Source organism: Trichosurus vulpecula, chromosome 4 (assembly GCF_011100635.1).
Source record: "Trichosurus vulpecula isolate mTriVul1 chromosome 4, mTriVul1.pri, whole genome shotgun sequence".
NCBI lineage: Eukaryota > Metazoa > Chordata > Mammalia > Diprotodontia > Phalangeridae > Trichosurus > Trichosurus vulpecula.
Window position 1 is genome coordinate 228,718,266 of NC_050576.1, and position 24,587 is coordinate 228,742,852.

The following is a 24,587-nucleotide window of genomic DNA, read 5'->3' on the forward strand; positions in this document are numbered from 1 at the left end:
TCCCTGGCCAAGTTGCTTAACCTCTCAGGCGTAGGCAGCTCGAGGACTGTATGTGGCACAGTGGTTGCTGATCTGCATTGGTAGGGGGAGTTTCCTTACTACTGGTAATTAATTTCATTAGTCATATTAATTATATCTCCTTTCTACTTCCTTGTCATCCCCTCCCCAACTTCCCTCCTCCTCCACAAAATGAAAGAAAATGTTTTTGGCCCAGATCTCCTATATCCTGCTCTCATTCCCTTGGAGTAAAGTCCAGCCTACTTCCCTTGATATTGCTGAGCTGATCTTCCTACTGCTGCTCTTGGTGTGGACTTGGCTCCCACCAGATGCCTGCTACTGTTTCCCACCTCTGGGGCTGCAATGCTGCTGTGCCCTTCCTCCCTCCCTCCCTTCTACACCTTCTCTGATGTTGCTTTTCCCTTTGGGCTGTTTTCCTCAGACATCAGGGTGGCGTTGGGGTCAGGCAGACCCCAGCCTCAGGCCCATAATCTCTGTGTCACCCTGCACATGCCCGTGAACCCCTCTCAGTTTTCTGCTTTATAAAATGGTGATGATCATGGTGCCTAGATCACTGGCTTGTGTGGGTCAAGTGAGTTAATGTATGTGATGTATTTAGTAAAGTGGAAAGCGCCGTGGGATGATGAGCCCGGGGTTACCCTCCCCTGTGGACTCTGCTCCTCTGTCATTAGACAGTACAACATTGACATGGCTTGTGTTCCCCCTGTTCAAATTAAATTTCAAGAGGGCGTGTGTTGATCACCTTTGTACCTTCCCCACTGTGTTGAGTAGTGCAGTGCTTGGAGATACAGCTTCAGGAGGAGCTGGCTTTGATGGAATCCTTGTTATGCTCATACTATGCAGGTACTTGAGAACATTCTTTTTTCCTTTAAAAACAACAACCTCCCAAACCTAAACTTTTTCCTTAAAAGCAGAAATAGATGGGGAATAGCCCCCTCTGATCTGCCTTGGGGCACATCTTTATTGACCACCTTACGTTATCAACTCTGGTTTTTGAAGTCAGGCACAGCAGGTGCCTTGAGCATTCTGGAGCTTCAACAGCTATGTGTTATGTTGAACAATTGTGTTTTCTTTTTAGGGAAAAGTAATAGAACCTCTGAAAGACTTCCATAAAGATGAAGTGAGAATTTTAGGCAGAGAACTCGGTCTCCCTGAAGAGCTGGTCTCTAGACATCCATTCCCAGGTAAAGAATGTATTTGGGTCCTGTGTAATCTGTATGAGAAGATGTTTGTGTCCCATAACGAGGCACAGAAGGATGTGGAGTCCTTTGTCCACTGGCCTGAGTCTTCAGTGCAAGTGAAGGGCAGAGTTGGAGGGTCAAGACCCCTAGTGCCTGTGTCTTCTCCTGACTGGCCTAAAGCCTGGCTGGGCCACGGAGCTCTCCTCTCTAAGGAGCACAAGGACAGTCTTGTTGTGTACTGACTGTATAGTCAAAGGCCTTTATCACTGATTTGCAAAGTGTATGTAACAACTTGAATCTTTATAGGTCTTTCAGCTTTGCAAATCTTTCACCACAATGCCCTGTGAGGTTGATAGTACATTACTCTCATTTTATTTGTGAGCAAACTGAGGCCCTTAGTGGGCTACCAACTCAGGTCCCTGACTCCATGTCCCTCGCTTGGCCTGTCTATCCCTATCCACCCCTATCCACTGCCTTTCGATGTCTGTGTGTTAGATTTAGTGTAAAGCATGAATTTCCCTACCACTTGTTTGTTTCCAGGAGAAAATTGTTCTCCGTATTTCCTATGAAGAATAACCAATTTCTTAGGCAGGACTTCTGATAGAAATGTCATTTTAATGTAGGTGAATGAATCTTAGTGCTGATATCTATACTCTTTGAAAGAAAAGTACGTTCCATAAAAAATGCTTTCTTCAAACACAGGTCTTTGTTTTGGAGGGGGGGGGGGAAGACAGGGCATTTGGGGTTAAGTGACTTGTCCAAGGTCACACAGCTAAGAAGTATGTCAAATGTCTGAGGCCAGATTAGAACTCAGGTCCTCCTGACTCCTGCGCCGGTGCTCTACTCACTGTGCAAAAATGCTTTCTTAATATACCAATAGTAGCATATTCCGGAGAGGCCTTTGGAGTCGAGAGACCTATTTTTGAATTCCAGATCTCCTGTTTACTTGCTGTGTGTGACAACAGTCAGTTTCAGTTTCCTTATTTGTAAAATGGAATGATAAATACTTGTGTTGTAGTTATAGTGCAAATAGTCTTGGTTTTCCTGGGTTTGAATCCTAGCCCTGCCACCAGCCATAATACTTTGAGGAAGGGGAAAGTTGCTAAGACATGTCAGTAGGCATAGCTCAGCCGTTTGACATTTGTGAATGAACGTCCTTCTGATGTGATACCAGGGAAACAGTAGGTCCCCTTTGCACACCTTTGAGTAAGGCTTCAGGAAGTGCCTGGAACTGAGTGAGACGAGGCCCAGGCACTTGTGGCTTGGCTCAGATACTTCTTCCAGCCCCAAGCAGCCCAATGGAAAGGATGCTGAGTTTGAATCCTACACCTGCTACCTCCCTGACCTGGCACGCATCACTTTCCTCATCTCGAAGTTGAGGCAGAGGATCTGGATGGACTCTGAGGCCCCTTTGGCTCTAATTCTACATGATTCTACGATCCCATGATAATCCCACAATTGCCAGTGGTGACTCAGCCTCACAGCTCTGCTCTAAGGAAAGCTTTTAGTAAACCTGCAAGAGTTTGATAAATGTATCAGGGTATTATTACTGTCATCTTTGTCCTTGATGTTTATGCTAATTAACCTTCCTAATCCATCCCTACCTAGTCAGTGCATTTCTCTGTCACGACACTTACAAAGTTAATGGAGTTGGAGAGTCTCTTCCTAGTTGGAGAGGCATCATCTTAGTTCTTAGATGGAGCACTCGAAGGGACCTTGGACGTGATCTAGCCCAACCCTATCATTTTAGAGATGAGGAAACTGAGACCTGCAGATGTTCTGTGGTGTGCCCAGAGTGGCGCAGGTCCTCTCCATACCACAAGTCCACTGTCTTCCCACTTCTTCAGTAGGTGCCTCACCTCACGGCAGAGCTTGAGGGCCTGGTTGCTTTTGAAGGGACTGATTCAGGGTTCTTCAGGTGCTACTTTAGATGCAAATTCCCAAGTGGCCAAGAGTGCGCTATTCCTGATTTCATGATTTTGCGTTGTCTTTATCTCCTTCCAAAAAGTATCATCATTTGAAGCACCTGCACAAGGAGCATTCTTTCCCCTAAATCCTGTGGTTTGCTACTCTCACAGTTGGCAGATTGAAATTAAGTTATTAAAGCCAATGAGTGTGCCTTTGGAACAGCCTTTACAATCTTCGGTTTGTAACTTGTCCTTCGATGCCGTCTGTGAATGAGCTGATGATAAAGCAGCAGCACAAGCAGCTACTTGGATACTGCTGTTGGGGGATTATTTTTATTTGATACTTGAATTGTTACTTTCACTCTCATCTTTAGGTCCAGGTCTGGCAATAAGAGTAATATGTGCTGAAGAACCTTATATATGTAAAGACTTTCCTGAAACTAACAACATTTTGAAAATAGTAGCTGATTTTTCTGCAAGTGTTAAAAAGGTTTGTCCACAATTTATACATGTTAGTAGTTTTAAGGGAAGAAACTAGTGATTACAATAGATAACAATTCTTGGTTTGATCTTTTTAAATTAGACTTAATCATTTACAAATTTGTATACCATTAATTTGGAATTTTTAATAGTTTTAAGTGTTCTGAAACATCTTTTTAACTCTGAAAAAGAGTTTGCTTTGGAAAGTAGCATTGGATATAGGGAAATCTATGTTCAGGGAGTGGGAGTGCTAAAATATGTGCCAGTGACTTCTGAAGGTTTCCCATAGCTGTTCATCAGGAGAAGGCAGCAGGAAGCTTCACAGCCCTGAGGCATTATCATCTGGTTGATGTGGCCTCATGAGCAGGGCCAAGAGACTCTGGCTCTGGGTTTGGTTCTGCCACCGACACCTTCAAGTCACTGCATCTCCCTCCCCTGGAACGGCTTATTTTCTTTGTAAAACAAGGGGCTGCATTGACATCTCTTAGGGCTTTTTCCACTCTGAAATGTTATGATAAATTCTGTTTCTTTATCATTGGAGTATCATTTTTCGTGAGTTTAAATTCATGTTGATCTGCAAGCATTCTTAGTCAAGGCCTGAAGTCCAAAAGGCAGTTTGTCAGAAAGGGAAAAAGCACTGGGATCAGTCAGGATCCCCTGCCGCAGCACGTAGCAGAGGGCCTTTCCTGCCATGTTGGCTTTCAGTGCCTCATGCCCAATGCAGAAATGCATCTCTGTGTGTCAAAGTGGAGACTTTCTCGACTCTAGGATCCCGCAGTCCTGCATGTGTGAACCATCCATGATGTTGAAGCAAAAGGTGGTTATTTCATTACAAAGACAGACCTCCGTGTGACTTTGTTTTCTAGAGTGTAGTAAAAATGAAGCAGACAGCACAGACACCCAGAATGAGGAGAGGGTTTTCTTTCTGATCCCTTGGAACTCTCTTTTCTAGACTTGAATGTGACCTGGGCCTTGCCATCCTTGTACAGCCACCCCAGGCCACATGGCTGCTTCACGGCTGTGCCTGTGGGACCCTCCATCACTCATCTCCAGGGAGGCCTGCCTGCCCAGCAGTCACTACCCTCTCCCTCCTCCACCCCTGGTGCCTGGTGCCAGGGCCTTCCTGACAAGCTGACCTTGTAGCAGTTTGTTCCTAACTAGGTGGGGCTGTGGTGTCAGCTCCCCATTTTTGCCTTTTCATCCCAGCACCTGGCACCGAGTGGGGATGGTGTCAATAAATGCTTATCGATTAGGTGAATTACAGTTGAAAATCTGTGGCAGTTAGATCTGTGGGATCCGTCCTGCTGGGAGGGACAATGAGATGTAGTCTTTTATTACAAACAGTGAACTACTCATTTCAAGAAAGCTGCTGGACCTCAAGCCTTTTGTCTTTTTCCTTTGTGCTTAGCCCCACACTCTGCTACAGAGAGTCAAAGCTTGTACAACAGAGGAAGACCAGGAGAAGCTCATGCAGATTACCAGCCTACACTCACTGAGCGCCTTCCTGCTGCCAATTAAAACTGTAGGGGTGCAGGTGAGTGCTCTGAGGCGTGTGCCCATGCCATGCCCTCGCCTCGTGGCTACTCTGTCCAGACTTGGATGTCTTGTGGGTTTGCTAGTTGTGGTGAGAGCTGACAAGGCTTCTGGAGAAGGCGCAAGCTGGAAGATGTTTAGGAAAAAATTGAGGACTTGGGTTGAGGTTTCCTGGACCTTGGAGTTGTGTCTTCTTGAGAGTCCAACGTTTGAGGGCAGGGCTTTTGCACATCCAGTTTCGGGATACTTTCCCATTAAGTGCATCTCCAGTTTGATTCCAGATGAATGGTGTGCTAGGCATTTTCTTTTAGAATGGAGGGAGGAGATAACTTATGATAGCATTTTAACCAAAAGAATTTAGCCTGCACTGTTTGCATAGCCTTTTGAATTCCTTTAGACTAAAAAATAGATGCCAAATCAGCATCCTTTTTACCCTAAATGAATCAACTTTGGGGGGGATGGTTTAAAAATTTGTTTTTCCTCCCTGAATACATGTGAAGACTGCTGATTAGTATGGAAGGATGACCCTTCACTGGATTCTTTTAATTAATTTGGGAATATTTGAGATATTGTAAAAGCAAGTCTTGGACTGTATTAATTACATCAAGTAGAGAGCACTGACTAAACCCTGACTTTAATAAAAGACCACAGGCCTGTAGTTTTCCACCAGGCTGCTGAAGAGAGATTTCCTTTCCTCCTCCTTCCTAGGGAAGAGTTAGTTGGATCAGTGCCTTGGATTTAATGCCAAGATTGATCAAGATAGTCTTGTGGTCGGGAAAGGTTGGGAACTAATGATAGACAAAGAGAACTAGATTAATAGTTTACAGTCTTTTCAGAAAGAATCCATTCTCAGATGCTGCCTGTATATCCCAGTCAGTGCCTTGCTGACCCATTTATTTACTAAGGAGTTCTTGAGTTTAGGGGATTTGAGAAGAGATAGTTGACAATGAGAGGTTGGGGGAAGGGGGAGTCTCTTCCTGAGCCAAGCTAAATGTTCTTATTAAAAGGAATTGGAATCTCCTTGTACAATGGGAGAGCAGTGAGATAAATAGCATTTTGGACCCTTTGGAAGTCCAGAAGGTAGAAAAAACCTAGGAAACAAAAGTGAAGGTGAACTAATGTTTGGTTGGATGGTCGGGCCCAAGAGTTTAAAGTGAATCTAGAAATGTTGGTTCAAGGCCTGGAAATAAGTGGTGTTTTCATATTTTTTGTTGTTGTTGTTATTAATTAATTTTTTTTTTAGTTTACACAAGTTCCACAAGTTTTTGAGTTCCAAATTTTCTCCCTCTCCCTCTCCCTCCCCCCCCCCCAATCTGACATAGGTTCTACATATACCTTCACATTAAACTTCTTTTCTCAATAATCAAATCGTAAAGAAAAATTATAACCAATGAAATGAGCCATGAGAAAGATGTAACAAAACCTAAAATAAAAGAATAAAAAAAGAGCAAATAATTTGCTTCAATCTGCATTCAGATTCCATAATTCTTTCTCTGGATGTGGATAGCCTTTGCCATCATGAGTCTTTTGGAGCTTAGAACCTTGCATTGCTGAAAGGAGCCAAGTCTATCAAAGTCAGTCATCACAGAAGCAGTGTGTCTGTAGTTGTTTACAATGTTCTCATGGTTCTGCTCCCTTCACTGATAATCAGATCATATAAGACTCTTCAGGTTCTTATGAAGTCCATCTGCTCTTCTGTTTTTATATTTCTAAGAAGAGGCTGTTAACACTTCTCAGATAACCATATTTTCCCTTAGAACTGCGTTTTGTGACATCAGCCTTAAATTTAAGGCAGCTGTCCCCACATCTTACAAAAAGGGAAAGAAAGCTGTAGGACAGTTGTTTTATTTGAAAAAGTTGAGTGAGTCAGAAGCAGATGGATCCGTGCTTCTGTGTATTGTCTGGTGTACTCCTTAAAAGACTTTTGGCACTGGGGAGTGTTGTTGACTTTATGTTTGATACCTCTGACCTCTGCAGTGGAGAAGGTGTGCACACACATGCAAACACGCATGCATGCACACACATGCTCACACACACACACACACACACACACACACACACACAATTTCTCGTCACCCTTTTGTTCCCTGGCATGGCCACTCGGCTGACAGCTTCTCTTGCCATGTGTTTTCAGGGAGACTGCCGCTCCTACAGTTATGTTTGTGGCATCTCCAGTAAAGACGACCCTGACTGGGAATCCCTGATGTTTCTCGCGAGGTTGATCCCACGCATGTGTCACAACATTAACAGGTGAGTCTGTGACTGCTTGGGTTCTGCTCCTGTGGAAAGACAGGCCTGATAATACAACATTTGGGCTTCTTGGCAACACTGGGTATAACGCGATATTAAGAAAACTGACTTGGAAGTATCATACCTTAGGTTGTTCTGTTGGATCAAAGCCTTATTCCTTGGCATTTTATTTAAGAATGTCTTTTGTGAAAGGGAGAAAATAGGAAATATTTTTTAAAAAATAAGATATTTGAGAAAAACATTTTTCAAATGTGCTTAGCTGATCAAAATTTTTAATCATCTACTATTGATATAATCTAGTAATATTTTTAACTGTGCCTGTACTTAGAATTCTTTCCTAGCAAACTCTCCTCCCATCTTAGATAACAATTTTGGCAGCTACTTAGTTTACCGGTTCCTTAATGTATTTGGCCAGGTAGTAGAATAGAAACTGCTTTTTTCGTCTTTTGCTTCAGTCTTCAAGTTTCAAGTAATTATTGGGACAAGTGGGATTTGCCTAAATTAGTAGTAATTCTGAGAAAAATAATTTGAAGACAAAACAATGGATGCCAGATCTTATAAAAATAGCGCCATGTACGTTTATTCATGTTGAATTGCCATTCAGCCTAGTTTTTGGTCAGGAGTGCCATGTTTTTAAGTCTGCCCTTCCTCTCTCGGCTTGTTCTGAGGCCATAGACAAGGCAAACTCTCCTCTGAGCAGCTACACGAAGTGGAACTTGTTTGTTCTCAATCGATCTGACATCCTGATTTCATAATGTGTTTAGATGACTAACAGCAAGGAAGAAAAAGGGCATTTCATGGCTCAACTTGCATGGATTTGTTACTGAAATTTCACATCAGCTTTTTAACACTAAGTGAACAATCTCTAATAGGAAAACAGCATTTGCGGGGGTCACTTGGTACCCAGGGAATTGGGCAATTTAGCAACTGGAACACAGTTGTTAGGATTTGCCTCTCAGAGCTGTGTGACTTCAAAAATGGGAGAGTAACAAGGTGTATTCTGCAGATGTGCTGCTTGATATGGCGTGTGGGATTGATGGTCAAAAGACTGGCAAAGTACGACTGCTTTCAGTGAATGAGACAGTTTGTGCAGAGAGGTCTGGTCTCACCCTACTGAATTTTATCAGTCTTCTGTGAAGTTCCCTTGTCATGATCTTTTTCTCTAGTTTTCACTCCATTGTTCATTTTTTCAGTCTCTCTGGGCCTCCTTTCTCATGTGTAAAATGGAAATGATGCTTCTGTCTCAGAGGGTGGTTATGAGGAAAGTACTTGGAGGGGACTTTAAAATTAAGTATAGAAATGAGTTTTTGTTGCAGCTAGATTTGTGTGGCTGCTTGCTCTCAGAAGGCTGGAGGTGCCACCTGATGCTGGTACAGCTTCCTGGCTCTTTCTCCTGAACCAAAATGGTTTCTGTCCCAAGCCAGGAGTTCTCGTTAGGAAAGGAAGTAAATTTAAACCAGGATCATGGCACTTACATATTGTTTGGCTCTCTCTCTGATATGTGTGCTCCTAATGCCAAAAGAAATTGCTTTTAAAAAGGGAGAAATTTGGGGTGATTGAGAAATCCATCAACCACATTGTTTAGCCTGGGGCTCTGCTTGAGTCTGTTCTTGAGTCTCATTCCTCTGGAAGCTCTTTGAGAGGGGAGACAGTTACATTCTTAACCTCTGTCTCCCCAGAGCCTAGCACTGTGACTCACACAGGATAGATGGTTAATAAATACTTGGGTCGATTGATTTAATCTGTATTTTCTTCTTCCCCCCACCCTCTCAGCTGAGAAGATAAGAGGCTGTCTACTCTGAGTTCCCTCTTCTCATCATCTCTACTTTTCAGAAGCTCTTGACAGTACCCCCACCTCCATCCCCACCCACATTCTTCTACCTTGCTCTGCTCCAGTCCTTGCCAGAACCAGCCCCCTTATGTGTGCCTTGACCCCATCCCCTTCAGGCTTTCCCCTGTCAAGCTCTCTCAGTTTATGGAGTCCTAGCCTGCTGTCTGAAAATGTAAATTCTCCCTCACCCTTTAAAGACTGTCACTGAGCCCCCTTTCCCCCCTGTGTTCCCTTAAGCTGTCATCTTCTATCTTTCTCTTTGCAGCCAAACTCATGGTCATTCCCTCCACTTCCTCCTTAAACTCTTTGTGATCTAGCTTCCAGTTTCACTCAAACGAAATGACTTTTTCCAGCGTTACTGGTGATCTTTTAATCATCATCTCTGATGGTCTTTTCTGTCCTCTTTCCACTTTCCCTTTTAAACACTCTCTTCTCTTCCCTGGCTTTTTGTCACACTCATTATACAGGTAGGAGGAAACCAAGGGATAGAGACAGCCCAGAGACAGGAGACGGTGGCTAGCCTTGTCAGATGCAGCAGATTGTTGAGAGGAATCAGGACTGAGAACAGACCATCAGGTCATTGGGAACTTTGGGAAAAGCAGGTTTAGTTGAGTGAAGAGGTCGGATGTCAGGTTGCAGATGGTTGAGGAATGAGTGAGAAGTGAGGAAAATTGAGGCAATGAGTATAAATTACTTTTTCTAGGAGGGTCTTTAAGAAGGGAAAGATGCAGCAGGGGTGACTTGGGCCGTGTTTGAAAGCAACAGTGGTATAATCAATAAATGGAGAAAGATTCGGGTGATCGGGGGAGGTTAGCACTCAGTGTGCTGGAGAGAATTGGAGGAGCTCCAAGGGGACACATAGAGGGTCTGGGCCTTGGGAAGGCCGCCTCATTGTCAGATGTCAGAAACTGGAGGACAGTCAGAGAGTAAAAGCTGATTAAAAGGAATTTTGAGGGGAGGAGAAGGGAAAAGGGCGAGTTCATGGCAAATAACCTTCATTTTCTCAATGGAATAAGAGGGCAAAGTCGTTGGTTGAGGTGAGAAGAGGCAGTTTTTTTTTTTTTTTGAAGGGGGGAAGGCAGGGCAATTGGGGTTAAGTGACTTGCCCAAGGTCACTCAGCTAGTGTCAAGTGTCTGAGGCTGGATTTGAACTCAGGTCTTCCTGACTCCAGGGCTGCTGCTCTACTCACTGCACTGCCTAGCTGCCCTGAAGAGGCAGTTTGGATCAGCTTCTGTGGAGAATGGGGCAGGGAGTAAATTCTGGAGGGCAAAAAGGATTGTTTGGTTACAGGAACAGCCAGATGAGATTAGATGATACCAGTTTAATAATGTTTCACCTTTTTCTGGTAAGATATTTTGTGTTTTTTGAAATTCTATAGGGGATTTGTCACATCCTTATTAGCTGTGATCCCAGACAAGTAGCTTTTGAGGATCAAATGAGAAAATATCTAGGTAGAGTGGTGTGAAAACCATGAGGCACTTTTTACATAGTGACTGCTGTTGTTATTATTATCAGAGTTATGACACTGATGCTGCTGTGTGTCACGTCTTCTGTTTAATCAGATGCTGTAGCCTTGCTTCCAGAAAGGAGCCATTTGATGCACCAGCTGGGCCACCTGGTGCTTCAGTGCTTGTGTCTGTCCCAGGCTGGGTAGTGAGGCCTTAGCTTATGCCTTTGCATTGAATGCCTGCCTTACTTATGGCCACCATTGACTTCCAGGCAGGGACCCTGGTGCAAAACTTAAAGACATTAAGTCTGATAATAAAGCTATTAACAGAAATGTTAGCAATCAATCAGTGAAGTCTGTCCTTCCCTGCTGTTGACACCAAATGCTTGGCCTTTCATTGTAACCTGTTGCTAAGGACAGTTTTCTTGATGTAATGGCTAGAGCTCTGGCCTTGGACTTGGAAGGCCCATCTTAAGTCTTGTCTCTAATACATTATAGCTGTAACCCTCGCCAATTCTCTTAAGTTCTCTAAGGCTCAGTTTTCTCACCTGTAAAGTAGGCATACCATAATCCTTATGCCCCCTCATACTATTGTTGTCATCCCTATGAAGGCGAGCATTGTGATCACAGAAGCAACGTCTGGCAAGTGTTTGATCATGTATCAGTGGGAGGTTTTAGGTAAAGTCTCCCCAGAAACGTGAGCAAAGGAAGTATACTGCTTTGTACTAAAAGAGGGGATATTTCTCATTCTTTGACCTCTAGGGTCGTCTATGTCTTTGGTCCCCCTGTCAAGGAGCCTCCCACGGATGTCACTCCCACCTTCTTGACCACCGGAGTGCTCAGCACCCTGCGACAAGCTGATTTTGAGGCTCACAACATTCTCAGGGAGTCTGGTAAGGTTCCGTATGGCCTTGTCGCTTGGGAGGAGAGAACTGAGTGGGAAGCAGGGGTCTCTGGGGAATATTGCCCACTATATGCAGCTGTTTGATTTGTAAAACAGCAAGTATCTAGGGATGAACCTTTGAAATTTTCCTTTATCAAATGTATTGGTACAGATAGCTTTAAAAGTGCAGTCCCGAGAAGGGAGGGCTAGGTGTGGGTCCTGTGAATGTGGAGGGCGGGGGGCATAGCTCTCTCCCCTCTCCTTCCTTCCCATTTCTGTCTGATCCCCACGTGTTCTCACTGCACCACACCCATTTGTAGCATACAAGGCAAAACTCTTGTTCCTTTCTTTGCCTGTTGATGGTTGAAGGCAAATGGGGCTGTCTGCGATAAATGCAGAAAGTTTGGTTTAGGAGCCTCTGGTCTCTTGGGAACATGGGATAGGATATGAGGGCTCCACAGTGGCATGGCAGGTAAGGGGGTGTCAGCAGTCGGAAGGCCTGGGCACTTTGGGGTGGGGGAGGCATGGTTCTGAGAGCCCCTGGATGAAAGAAGCAGGAAATGTCTTTGAGTTCATTTCAGGGCCTGTCGTTTTCACCACTTCGAAGGAGTGTCTTGTTTCCCACATTGTGAGTGATTAGGACAGAGTCCTGTGGGATTGGCAAGTACCTGAGGTTGAGCTGTGCCCTTGGAAAATCTGGGCTGTGGGAAGGGGATTTCCAACCTGAGTCCCAAGAGCCTAGCTTAGCTGCTTCCCCCCTGCTTGGCTGCTTAACCGGTCAGGGTGGGGAAGCTAGTAAAATTTTCCCAGTCCGACTTACTGGCCACTGTTTTGGCCTGAGTAGTTTCCTATGAGGCCCTCTGTGTGGAGAGTGCAGAGAACAGGATGGCATTGCAGAGTATGGTCCTAGATCCAGCCCTGCCTTAGAGGGATGCACTCGTTTAATTGATTCCTTCCTTCTTCCTACTCCCCCTTCATGGTAGGGATCATTTGAGGGTCTCCCTCCCAGTCCCACTTCTGCCCTTCCTCCCTACTCCAAGACTCCTCTTCCTTTAAATGTGATACCTGTCTTTGCAGTTTTCCTGAACATTTTTCTCCCCTCCCCACAAAGGTCCATCCACCCTGGCCTTCTCTGTTTCTAACACAAGACTCTCCATCCACATCATCTAGGCCTCTGCCCTGCCCATTCTCAATTCCTCCTCACCTCTGCCTAATAGAATCCTTTTCTTTCTGCACAATGGAACTGTCCCTCTACCTCAATTACTAGTACCCTCCCTCACCATTAAATAGAACTACCTTTCACTTATTTTAAACTTATTCTGCATGTTTGTTTTCTATACAATTCGGTCTGTGCATCTCCAGCTCCCAGCTCAGTGCCTGGCATAGGGGTGTCAAATAAACTCTCTTGACACTTGATTACAAAGGCCACATGGACCCTGCAAAGGGAGGTTGAGCTGTGCCTCACAAAGGATGGATGTTTGCATGGTGGTTTGTACTAACCATTTCATAGGCCCTTCCCTTGAAATTGCCTTATCTGTCTGATTAGAGTTTTGTTGACATACTCAGAAAGTGTCTTAACGACTTCAAAGATGGTGGGTAAAAGGTTATTTTTGGCAAGATGTGTTTGTGTTTACTCAGAAAAAACGTTTTTTACCCGTCATTTACACCTCAGATGAAGTGAGGCAGACCTGCTGCTTTCCTTCCCCTAGGGCGTGCTGGGAAGATCAGCCAGATGCCAGTAATTTTGACGCCATTGCATTTTGACCGGGACCCTCTTCAAAAGCAGCCATCCTGCCAGAGATCCGTGGTTATCCGAACCTTTATCACAAGCGACTTCATGACTGGTATCGCAGCAACACCTGGCAATGAGCTTCCTGTAGAGGTAACTTTATTTTAAAATGTACAAAAAGGGGCTAATGTCCTAAGACATAGCTGGCTTCTTGGCTTATGACTGTTTTCTAAGTCAGATAATTCTTTTTGGGCCACTTAGTGTTGTGTGGGAGAAATGGCCCAGCCTGAGGTGCTGACTTGTAGAGAGCTACCCCTGGGGTCCAGACGGTAATATAAGGATGCACGTGCCAGCTTGCTCAGAGCCTCCTCTCCCAGGGGCCCATCCACCTCGACCTTCTTTGTTTTACTGTAGGTGGTGCTGAAGATGGTCACCGAGATTAAGAAGATTCCGGGTATTTCTCGAGTTATGTATGACTTAACGTCAAAGCCCCCAGGAACTACCGAGTGGGAGTAATAAACTTCCTTTTCGATCCAAGTGCTGTGTGCCGTTGAAATGATCTGAGACGTTGCCAGTGTTGACATACAGTACTGTGAGGAGGGCAGCTGGGGCCGCTCCTTCCCACCTGGGTCCTGTCCTGGAGTGGCAGGAGCCAGGGAAGAGCTGTGTGGGAACCCTGAGTGGGGCTGAGGATTTGTACGGGTAACTAGCCAAGGCGCCACGGCCTGTGCTCAGACAGACTCATCTGACTCTTGCCTTTGTGTTCTTGCATTCATTCTGTGCTGGGTCTTACTGTTGCAGTCACTGAGCTGCCTCTTTGTTCTCTAAAGGCGTACCTCTTCTAGGTGACTATCGGGATGCTTCCTGTCTCCTGCTGGGGGGGGATCAAGGGGCTGTTGAAGCACATGTGATTGACTTATCTGGTGGGGGTGGGGGAGCACAGGTCTCTGGGGAAACTAAGTTCACAGGTATATTACGTTGTTCCTCCCTCCTATCAAACCATCACTGGCACAGGAAGATTTCGGAGCTGTAGAAGTTAGGACACTTTGGAATGGGAGAATCCTTCTCAAATTCCTTGGAATGTGGCACCATTTCTAGCCCTCTGGGGCCCTGGAAACTCTTTCTTTTCACTAGTAAGAACTTTGAGTTGTCTCAGTTTCAGATGTACTAGAGTCATACAACTTTTTAATGTTAACATTTTTCCTAAGAATAAAAGAAGAAAGTAATTTGTCTACAACCTTTCTTGTCTCTGAGGCAGGGATACAGATAGTGAATGGGAGAGGCTGGTGCCATCTTCCTGGGCTGGCTCTTCCTCTCCCCAGGTAGGTGTTATCCTCTTAGGCTTGAGACACCAACCTGGACAGCCCAGTAGTGATGGGCCCTGTCTTTTCCCCAGAAGAGAGACACTCTTGCGTATTCCCTGATTCAGGTCATAGGAAGGCTAAGGAGGCATAGCTTTAATTTGTTTGGAGGTAGGACCTAATAGTAGCTCTAGATTGCAGAGACCAGCAGGACAGAAAAGTGTCATGTGACAGCAGATGCATGTGGGGGGAGGAATGAGGACTTGGAGGTTCTTGGACCTACTTTGGCTTGCCAGCTGGCTTGTGCTCATGGATGATAGAAGGTGTTCTTTCCAAACTTTTTACACAGACTTCAGCCAAAGCTGTAAAAGAAAAGTTCTCTAGGACTTCCCCTAATAATGTTAGCAACTTTTAGAGCCCAATCACCCCTAGTATCTACTCAGATATAAAATAATAGCTTTGCCATGAGCATAGCCAACAGGAGAAGGACTGCATGCTTTTTCCTGGATTGTGAATACTTCATCCTCCCATTATACTTTTCTCATCATTTCCAACTTAAAACTGTCTTTTAATTGTGGGGTATCCATTGGCCTTCCTGGTCTCCCTCAGGGTCTGAGCTATTAGCATATTTACTGGAGAAGTACTGACCTCCACTTGGGATCTAGGGACACACAGGTTAGTATCCTAAAGTCTTCCTTTCATCCAGCTAGCCCAGAGGACAATGAAACCCAAGGCCTTGGGCTGACAAAGGAAGAATTTGCTTCTGCCTGAAGTGGAGAAACTGGAGAATAATTGACCAGGGAGCTCAGTGTCTCCTGTAAAAGATGATGGTGTCAGACTTTGTACCAGCAAGTTTCAATGTATTGTAAGTACTTAAGATTTCTGGTCAAGATCCCTTTTTAAGTGAGTTGTTCTTGTGGATGTGGCATGTCTCGTGGGTTTCAATTGGCCATCGAGGTCAGGAGTACCCATTTCTGGAAAGGAGCTGCTGGCTTAGGAATTTGGTATCTTAAGCAAAGATCAAGAACTTCTTAACAACATAACATACCTAAGACAATCCTAGGATACCAAAGTGCCTAATTAGGTCCCACAGCATTGGTAGAACATTTTAACAACAGCCCTGTGAGTTAAGGAGACCCGAGTGTCTGGTGAAGTGACTGTACCTCGGTCATACAGCTAATTATGTAAATAGACCTTAAATTCAACCTCAGTCCAGTGCTCTCTTGGCTATACATTGGGTATAGTTACTTATATTATGTGAACCTTCCTTCATCTGAATTAAATGGGATATTTTTGAAGGTCTCCTTTTGACTGAGGCAGGTATACATATGATGTTTCCCTGCTCTTACAGATACATAGCATGGGATTACCTTGAAAAACTGACACATGAAGTCACACACTATCCCAAGACCTGCCTCTGAAGGTGTATCCCAGGCAGGCTAAGGGATAGAATTAGGAAAAGTAAATGAGCATCAGACTGCTTCTTGGTGACCAAGCCTCTGAAGTGGGCCTGCCCCATCGGTGGGCTAAGTTGAAGCCATTTCAAACTTCTGCTGCCCTATCTAGGACTAGAGTAGGTTTTTAGGAGTAGCAGCATGTTAATCACTTTGGGGCTTTGCTGGAGACCAAGCAAGCCTTCCTCTTCATCCAGAAGACCAAGCAACCTCTTTCTTTTCAACTTGAGACCATAGAATGGGAGTTGGGAGGGACCTCAGTGGCCATCTAGACCAACTAGGACTTAAAAGCAAATCTTATGTGACAAGATGGTCATCTAGGCTTTGCTTGGAGGCCCCTCTGAAGAGGAACCAGCCAACTTTTGAGAGCAGGGCGTCCTAGCTCTAGTTGTTAGAAAATTTTTCTTTACATCAAGCCTGAAGTTACCCTCTTGGGTTGGCAGAATTACTGTCACCAAATAATTGCCATAGCTATAGTGTAGTGCTGCTGAAAGAAGGAATGAATGAGTTAATAAAGAATGCTGGATTGGAGAGACCTGGGTTCGACTCTTACCTCTGACATTTATTAGCTGTGTGACCCTGGTTAAGTTCTTCTTTCTTCCCCTCCCCTCCATACACACTCCTGTGTTTCCAAACTTGAACTCTTCTAAGGAAAACTACAATATACATTCCCAAGTGGTGGGGGTGCTTTCGGGGACCCCCAAGATAATTCTAGGCTGGCTTCACAGCGGGTTTGTAGGATGCAGAGGAGGGGAGTAATTGTAATCCATTCAGTAGTGGTGAGAGCCAGGTCCTTCGACGTGAAATATAGAAGCTGGATCAGGAGAAAGGATGTTGGCCATGGTGAAGGATTAGACAAACTGAAATTTCCAGATGGTGCTCCCTGGTTCTCAGGTCAGGACCTCCATTTGAGTGTTGGCTTTGCTGTGTGACCTCGAGCCAGTCACTTCTGGTAAAGCCCATTTCAGCTCCTTGATTTTATCCTACTGTTGGTTTTAATTTGCTAAAACGGGAAATGGCTTGAGGCCACATAAAAGGTCAGGATGATCTCTCTCCCTATCCCTTCCAGCTCCAGCACCCTACATCAGGAGAACTCCACCAGGTCTGCATGCTGATATCCTGAGATGAGTTAGCATTGGCTAATCTGACTCCATGGCAGCTTGATGTTAGTCTAGAATGCCAAGCATAAAAATCTGTAATCTTGTCCCTTTGTTACACATGAACAAACAGAAGTCTCTTCCTGGTCCTTGGGCCTTCCACCTCATGGCAAGTCTTACTCAACTAACCACTGCTGGTATCCCCTCTGGTGGGTAAGCCTTGAATGTGGTAGAATGTTGTCTGGAGAGTTTTTCTGTTCCCTCCTAAGCCCTAAGAGATGAACCTCCAAAGCTCTCTTACCTGGATGCCCCCACTTGTCATAACCTGGATAGAGTATATATATGCCTTTAGAGAATATAGGTAACATAACAGTAAGCTATACATTTTGTGTACCATATAAAAAGAGGCAGTTTATGTACATTTACCAAGACCATTGTTACAACTTCATAATGGAAAATGGAAAAAAAAATGTGACCAACTGCTTTTGAACAGATTTGTTATAAATAAATATTTTGCCAAATGGAATAGTGTAGTAGATATTGTTGAATTGTGGAAATACTGTGTATTTGTTGGCTGTGTGCTGTTAGTCTGTTCCACGTTGTTCAGGCAATAATGTTGAGATCACAATAACCTGGCTAAAACAATGTGAAATGACCTTCATCTTTCTCCGGCTGTCTTTTATCTTGCTTTCCTGGAAGCAACAAAACTGTTTGTACATGAGACTTTCATCCTCTAATTCCTTAAGCTTTGGCGTCTGTGATAAAATGGGAGAGAGGAAGCCAAAGAGGATGCTCTGCTGGCATCTCCAAAGTGAGGCTGAAAACAAACACGGGAATCACATCATCTGGTAACAGTCTGCCTGGCATCCCTCAGATGGAATAGCTTAAGTTTATAATCACATGGCTATGTTATCTCATCAGATCCTTGAGACGCCATCATGAGGTAGCTAGTATCAATTTGACAGGTGGAGAAGCTGAAGCTCTGAGAGGTCAGGTGACTGGGTTAGCCAAGGTCACACCATGAGTAGGTGGTGGGCCTGGGCCTGGACTCCTGGTCCGGTGCTCCTTGTCCTACATTAGAGGATGTTGGACTTTTATCTAGAATGTGAATATTGGACATAAAGTCGGGTGGTTTTTTATCCCCATCACCAGCGAAGGATGTGTACTCTTCCTTTCACTTTTCTTTTTTAAATTCCATGAACAAGAAGCCTTCAAATACATATGCAAACCTGCCCTGACCTCTTGCACATGCCTTTTTCTATTGGGCCAGATTTGGTTTCACAGTAGCATCCCAAAGATGCCCTTCTCTTTATTGATTTGATTTCAGGGTGGCTGGCTTCAAGGCTGGCTGTTGATCCATCAGAAATGAGGGTTTCGATGGTGATTTACCCTTGCTGCCCTCTAGTCACTGAAGGCAATTGTGCTATCCAGAAAAGAGAATCCTTAGTCCAGTGGCCACACTCCTCTGGTATGTTTCCTTGCGGCCAAAGGCCCAGTGCCTTCAACTACCTGAGAAGTTTGGGTGTTTGATAGAATCGTCCTTGGTGCAGCATTCTAGCTTCATGAGAGTGCTGAGGGCTGAGCTTGGCACCTTTGGTAGGCATTTGTCCAGTCAAACAAAACTTTAAGAAATAAAATCATTTCCACCCAGTGGACTCCTATATGGTTATAACTTTCATTACCTACCACATTCCCCACTCCCCCCTCAAAATTCAAGGCCAGTTTTATAAAAAGCCATATTTCACACCACAGTCATGTCCCCTTTTATTTACAGCAGCTTATTAGTGGATTTTTAGTTCTGTTGATTTATGTGACAGGTTATAGGAAAAGCAGCTTGGAACCACCACTTTCCCTGTATCACATGTTTCTATCTGCTGTGTTCATCTTAATGTCATGACATATAAGCAGTGTTGCTTTAGAGGATGTGTGTAGTACCTTTGTGTAATCTCCTATGATCCACGTGATATCAAATTAAACTCTATGATCCTCTGTGTTGTTACAGGAAGCCTACCCTTTATGGTGTGGTCCCCCTTCGGGGGATCCATACATAACCTTGCCTAATTATACTATAAATGTTGTTATTAATTTTAAGTAGGAAAAATTTCAAATAGATGTTTAATTTAAAATGAATAAGAATAAGAACTTGACAGGATAAAAGAAAAATTCTTCTTTTGGGGTCTTTGGGAAACCCCGTTCACTCTACTTTGGTTGGTTGGTTGTGTTTCATCAGAGCCCCAGAATGGAAGGCGTTCTATGGTGCTGACCTTTCATTTTTAAATTTTGGGCAAATCCCACGTACCAGGAGTTGTTTCTACATCATGACCACCAAAGGTACAAACGTGCCTCCTCGATGCGCTTGAGTGGGCCTTGTAGCAGACATGTGGACTGTCACTACAAATAGCCAGAAGTGATTAAACAGGAGGAAATTTAGGGGCGAATTGGAGGCAAATACACTCGACACTGCTGCTAACACAATTAGCTTCTCTTAGCTCTGCCTGACAATAAGTGATTAGAGAGAGGCTTGAAGCTTCACCATTGCTGGAAGAAAATGTCATTTTAAACTGTCAAATTTCCACATGTGCTTTTAAAGGCCAATGTCTTAAAGCACTTAATGGAAACTGGTATTTCTGCTTTCGTTATGTTAAGTCTTCATTCCCCTCAGTAAAGTTATAGTTTCTCCTAAGTTATTGTTTAGAAAGGAGTGTATATGATCCCAGCTTTGAGAGAACGTGTCACAAAGATTCAATAGTTAAATAACTTGTTATTTTTATAGGAGTGGTGTAATGAGCATATCATATATGTCTCCTTGTATATATATGTGGTATGTATGTACCCAAGTTTGACCTTTGCCAGAATCGTCATAATTCCTATAGAAGTTTGTAACAACCTCATGCTTTTTAGAATTATCTCAGCTAGAGAAGTGATTATTTTCATCTACTGGTTTTAGAACCTTCAAAATATCTCATGTACAGAATTGTTACTATATTTAAGGATTCCCTTGTGTCAAATAATGGGAAATAAACGTGTACTATATGTTTGGGGAAATGCTGGGTGGCTTTTTTAAATCTTAGAGTTAAGTGGACAACTGTTATCCCAGCCTGCCTTGAATGTGTTTTATGGAGTTTACACAGTGTAGTTGTTGGGTTTTTTTCCCTACAGAGAGGAAGCCAATGCTTTGCCCTTTAATTTTAAAAGGAATATAGCTTAAAGCCTACTAAAGGAGCATAGCTACCCTGTATAATATGTTCATTTCAAGTCTTCAGTCAAGTCATATGTCAACGTTATTTTAAGAAAAATTTGTACTGGGGTAATTCTCATTTAAAAAAAAATCCTGCTTGTGAAACAATATAAAGTACTGTGAGCCTTAATTTTTATCCACAAATAAAAAAAATTAAATTATGTTAACGATAAATATGTGTGTGGTTTTATTTGTATTATGGACTAGAGGACTGTGAAGGGAATTATGATTTTCATATTAATCGCTATGCGTATGATGAATATACTAATAATTTAGATTTCTCAGAGCTACCTTTTTCCCAGGAGATTCTGGCTTGGGAGTCAGAGGCAGACTGCAGCTTAAAGTGATCAATCAACCTCTTGAGGACGCTCTCACAATCACTACATTCCTATGCTTGTGGACATAAAGTGAAGCCAATCAAAGACAAGAACCTGTTCTCTGGTCCTGTGCCCCACCAAGTAATGACCCCCAAGACTTGAAACAATCAACTTCAGGACTGGTCCCACAGGACTGGAGAACACCTGTGTTGTCCAGCACTCGTGGGCTTGTCATGGGAAACCACTCAGGCCCTGGAAATGATTGTGTCCCCTCCCCACTTGTGGTTCATGTACATAAACTGTGCCTTCATTCCAGCATGTGGTGTTCTCAGGAGACCCTCAAAGGTTTGCAAACTGCATTCCCCACTCTCAGATTGATTAATTAAACCACTACTTGATTTCTAAAAGCCTGCCTCTGACCTACTGTTTCTATTCTCAGGTTAGAGACCAGCCCAGTAAAATTCTGTTAACAGGACCAGATCTTGGAAGAGTTATCATAGAAAAAAATAAAGATTTTTAAAGAAAATCTACTTATAGCTTAAAATTTTCAAAATGTCTTTTGTGTTCCTTAGGGAATAATTAATTAATAAGCATGAGAATTATTTTAAGAACGTATTTTGTCAATAACATTTGGTCTTAGGGTCTGCTAATAATTGGAACTGTTTTAATAACTAGCATTTATATAGTGAGGACTTTTGCTAGCTGTGTGACCCTGGACAAGTCACTTAAGCCCTGCTTGCATAAAACTGGAGAAGGAAATGGCAAGCCACCCCAGCGTCCTTGGAAGAAAACCCCAGGGGCAGTTGAGCCAAAAGAGTGGGCCAGATTGAACAACCACAATTAATACAGTAATTTAAAATTTGCAAAACATTTTACAAATATTATCTCCTTTGATCATTGAAATACCTGGGGGGCAGGGCAGGTAGGTGCTATTATTATCCCCATCTCACAGATAAGAAGCCCAGTCAATTGTTAAATGACTTGCCCACCTGCCCTCTCTTGAGCATAGACATGGAAACACCATCTTTGTCATCTAAAGGTTTCCTGTAATTCAGGCACAGGTTGGCCTGGACCTGCCTGTACCCTCCCTAACCTCACCCAGGAGGGAGGGGCAGGTGGGCCAACCAGGGTCCCATTGCCCAGCAACAAATCTCGGAATCCGTGGTTATGCTTTGTTGGCTGCACCATCCTACCCTGAGCTCTCCCGGTCCTTGTATCTCCTTATCATTTGTTCCAAAGAAGCACCCTTGCCCCTGCCCAAGCCTCCATCTCCTGCTCTCTCATTCCCATCCCACTCAACATTCCATCCAACTGACTACTCTTCCTCTGTTCCCTCTGAAATTTTCATTCCACGGGGAGCAAACTCCCCTTCATCCTTTCTCTCACATTCCTTCCATCTATTCACCCTCACTGAGAACTGCCTTCCCCAGCATGTCACTGCATCCAGTGTCCTCCTCTCCAAAGGAGGCTGCTTACACACACTGGTCTTGGAGGGAGACTTGAGACACTTTATTCCCTACCACCACTGCCTGGTTCTTCCTTTGTCTCCATCTTTCAGCAACCCATGTGCTTTGAAGTTGATGGCATAAAAATATTTTACCCTGTTCCAAGATGGTTGCTGTTGCCCATCCATCCCTAGGTCATTCCTTTTTCTTCAGACGTTTGGTATATGATATATACACACATGTATGTTTTCCTTTGTATATGTGTGTCTTTGTAAAAGATCACACTTCTACAATAGCTATAAGTGAAAAGTGGGCTTACATCTAAAGGATTCCAGCAAGGAGTCAAAAGAGAAAACACCCAGGCATAGGGGAACTCACGTCTCTGGACTACAGACTTCCATATTACTGGTCATTCAGGAATAGTGAAACCACACTCAGCTGCTTCTCTGCTGTTGACCTCTTAAGGTGGAGAAATCTCTTCTCTCCTCAAACAGAGTCTTTATAAGCTCTTTCAATTACCCATTATCCTTAGAAGGGTGTTTAGAAAGTGTTAGTTCTTCCTGTGAAGAGCGGCTCTTTCTGAGCCAGGAAAACTCACTGGAGTGATTCGATCTGAGCTAAACGGTCCATCCACTCACTTGAATATCCACTCACTGTCCAGTCAGAATGGAGCTTACTAGAACATGGTTCTGGTTCACTCCCACTTGGATACCACTCTAGCTGCAAAACTCCCTCTGCTTTTCCTCCTCCAGCCAGAACTGGCATCAGAGTAAGAAGTCCTCGTGAAAAACTTGCCCTTGCTCCATTTCTAGGTGTCCAGAAAGGAAATAGCTGTCAGTGGAGCTTTTGGCTAATGATGCCAATTCTCTCTGACCACCCAAGAATCACTCAGCTGAAGCCTTCTTTCCACAGACTGCTTCTGTGTTGTATCTCAGACGCATTAGCCTCACTTCTCTGGTTCTTCTCTACCTGTTGTTTTCCTGAGGGATGTCGCTTGCCCTTCTCTTGTGCTCAGTGGCTTACGTGAGAGTTTCCTTCCTGACTCTCAGGGACTCACTTTTTACTTAAAAAGTCACACTTCCTTAAATTTCTCTTATCAAACCAACAAGCTTTTTTTTTTAAAATCACATTTCAGTCTCCAAATGTTTATGATTTCTGATTTTTTTTTGTTTTATTTTCTTTAATCACTATATAAATGTGTGGTTGTATGTCGGTATGTATGTGTGTGTGTATGCAAATTATCTGACATACCATCATGCTTTGCAGCTCTCTGAAGTTCTCAACGTGTTAGTTTCAGTCTTTGGTGCCCTTGAAACTGGGTTTCTTCCTTCACATTTCTCTAGTTTTTGACAAAAAAAAGATCTTTCTCTGCTTCTCTATGGCTTTAAACCATTTGCACACAAATGAGGCTTCACTCGACATTCGTAATAAAGAGATCCAAATCCTCAAATCTACTCCATAGATAATTTTTTTCCTCCAAAAGTGTACAAAATCCCATCTGAAAGCTGTATTTCTTCACATATTTTTAGCAGCTCATATTAGAGCAAAAATCCCTTTCTAGTGCTATTAAGTTCATCTATAATAGCAGCAATATTTTATATCGTTTGACAATATTTTACATAAATTACATTTATTCATTTTACATAATGGGTGTAAAATATTACTACACACTCTTACCCAAAACACATTTTTCTGTCCCTTTCATCATTAACTACTTCTTATGAAATTAACCTGAAAGAAAAAAATGTATATCATTCCATCTCTCCCTCTGCCTCATCCTTTCTAAACCTATTCATTGTTACCTTCAATCCAACCACTCCTCAAAACTTCTCCAGGACATTATTCTTGCTCTTACTTCACTTCTCCCTTCCCCTTTCCCAATCTGGACCCTATTGTTAATCAATTCACTTGATTATTCTGTGATAAGCTCTAGAATCCCTTGCCCCCTTGTCCTCTTGTCCTGTCTTCACTGACCCCCTGCCAACTCCAGTCCTGGATTACTCCACCATCAGCCTCCATCTCTTGTTCCTCGTGCTGCTGAATGGAGCTGGAAAGAGTGCTCACTAGATACATGTAGTCAATTCATGTAATTCAACTTCAACTGGACTCTTATTGCAGCAAGAAAATCATTTTATTTTTCCTAATTCATTCCCTATCTCACTTTCTAGAAGCTCTTATAAATCTCTCTTCAAGCACGCCTCCCCCTCTCCTTAGTGTCTTGGTTGAAGACCTCACCTATTACTTTAAAGAGAAAATTAGGGGCATTTTCTGTGAGCTTCCTCTTCTCCCATTCTATTCTCTTGACATCTCCCTTTCTCTCTTCCTTTCCCCTAGTTTCTGATAGTGGAGCAATTCTTTTCCTAGTCAGGGTTAACCCCTCTATACTCTTGATGCCATCCCTTCTCATCTTCCATTAGATTGCTACCTCTCTTGTACCTATATCATTCTGTCTGTCTCTATCTCTGTGTCTGTATC

The 24,587-nt window shown here is 43.5% G+C and overlaps 1 protein-coding gene across 1 annotated transcript in view; it reads left to right on the forward strand.

Moving 5' to 3' along the window:
• The window catches only part of GMPS (guanine monophosphate synthase), an 82,258-nt gene extending 61,734 nt beyond the window's left edge, over positions 1–20,524 (forward strand). The window contains exons 10-16 of the mRNA XM_036753560.1: positions 1,097–1,202; positions 3,481–3,596; positions 4,995–5,120; positions 7,254–7,369; positions 11,411–11,541; positions 13,241–13,413; positions 13,675–20,524. Of these exons, the coding sequence (XP_036609455.1) occupies positions 1,097–1,202; positions 3,481–3,596; positions 4,995–5,120; positions 7,254–7,369; positions 11,411–11,541; positions 13,241–13,413; positions 13,675–13,776 (870 nt within the window). The 3' untranslated portion in view covers positions 13,777–20,524. The remainder of the gene's footprint in view (positions 1–1,096; positions 1,203–3,480; positions 3,597–4,994; positions 5,121–7,253; positions 7,370–11,410; positions 11,542–13,240; positions 13,414–13,674) is intronic.
• The last annotated feature ends 4,063 nt before the right edge of the window (positions 20,525–24,587 follow it).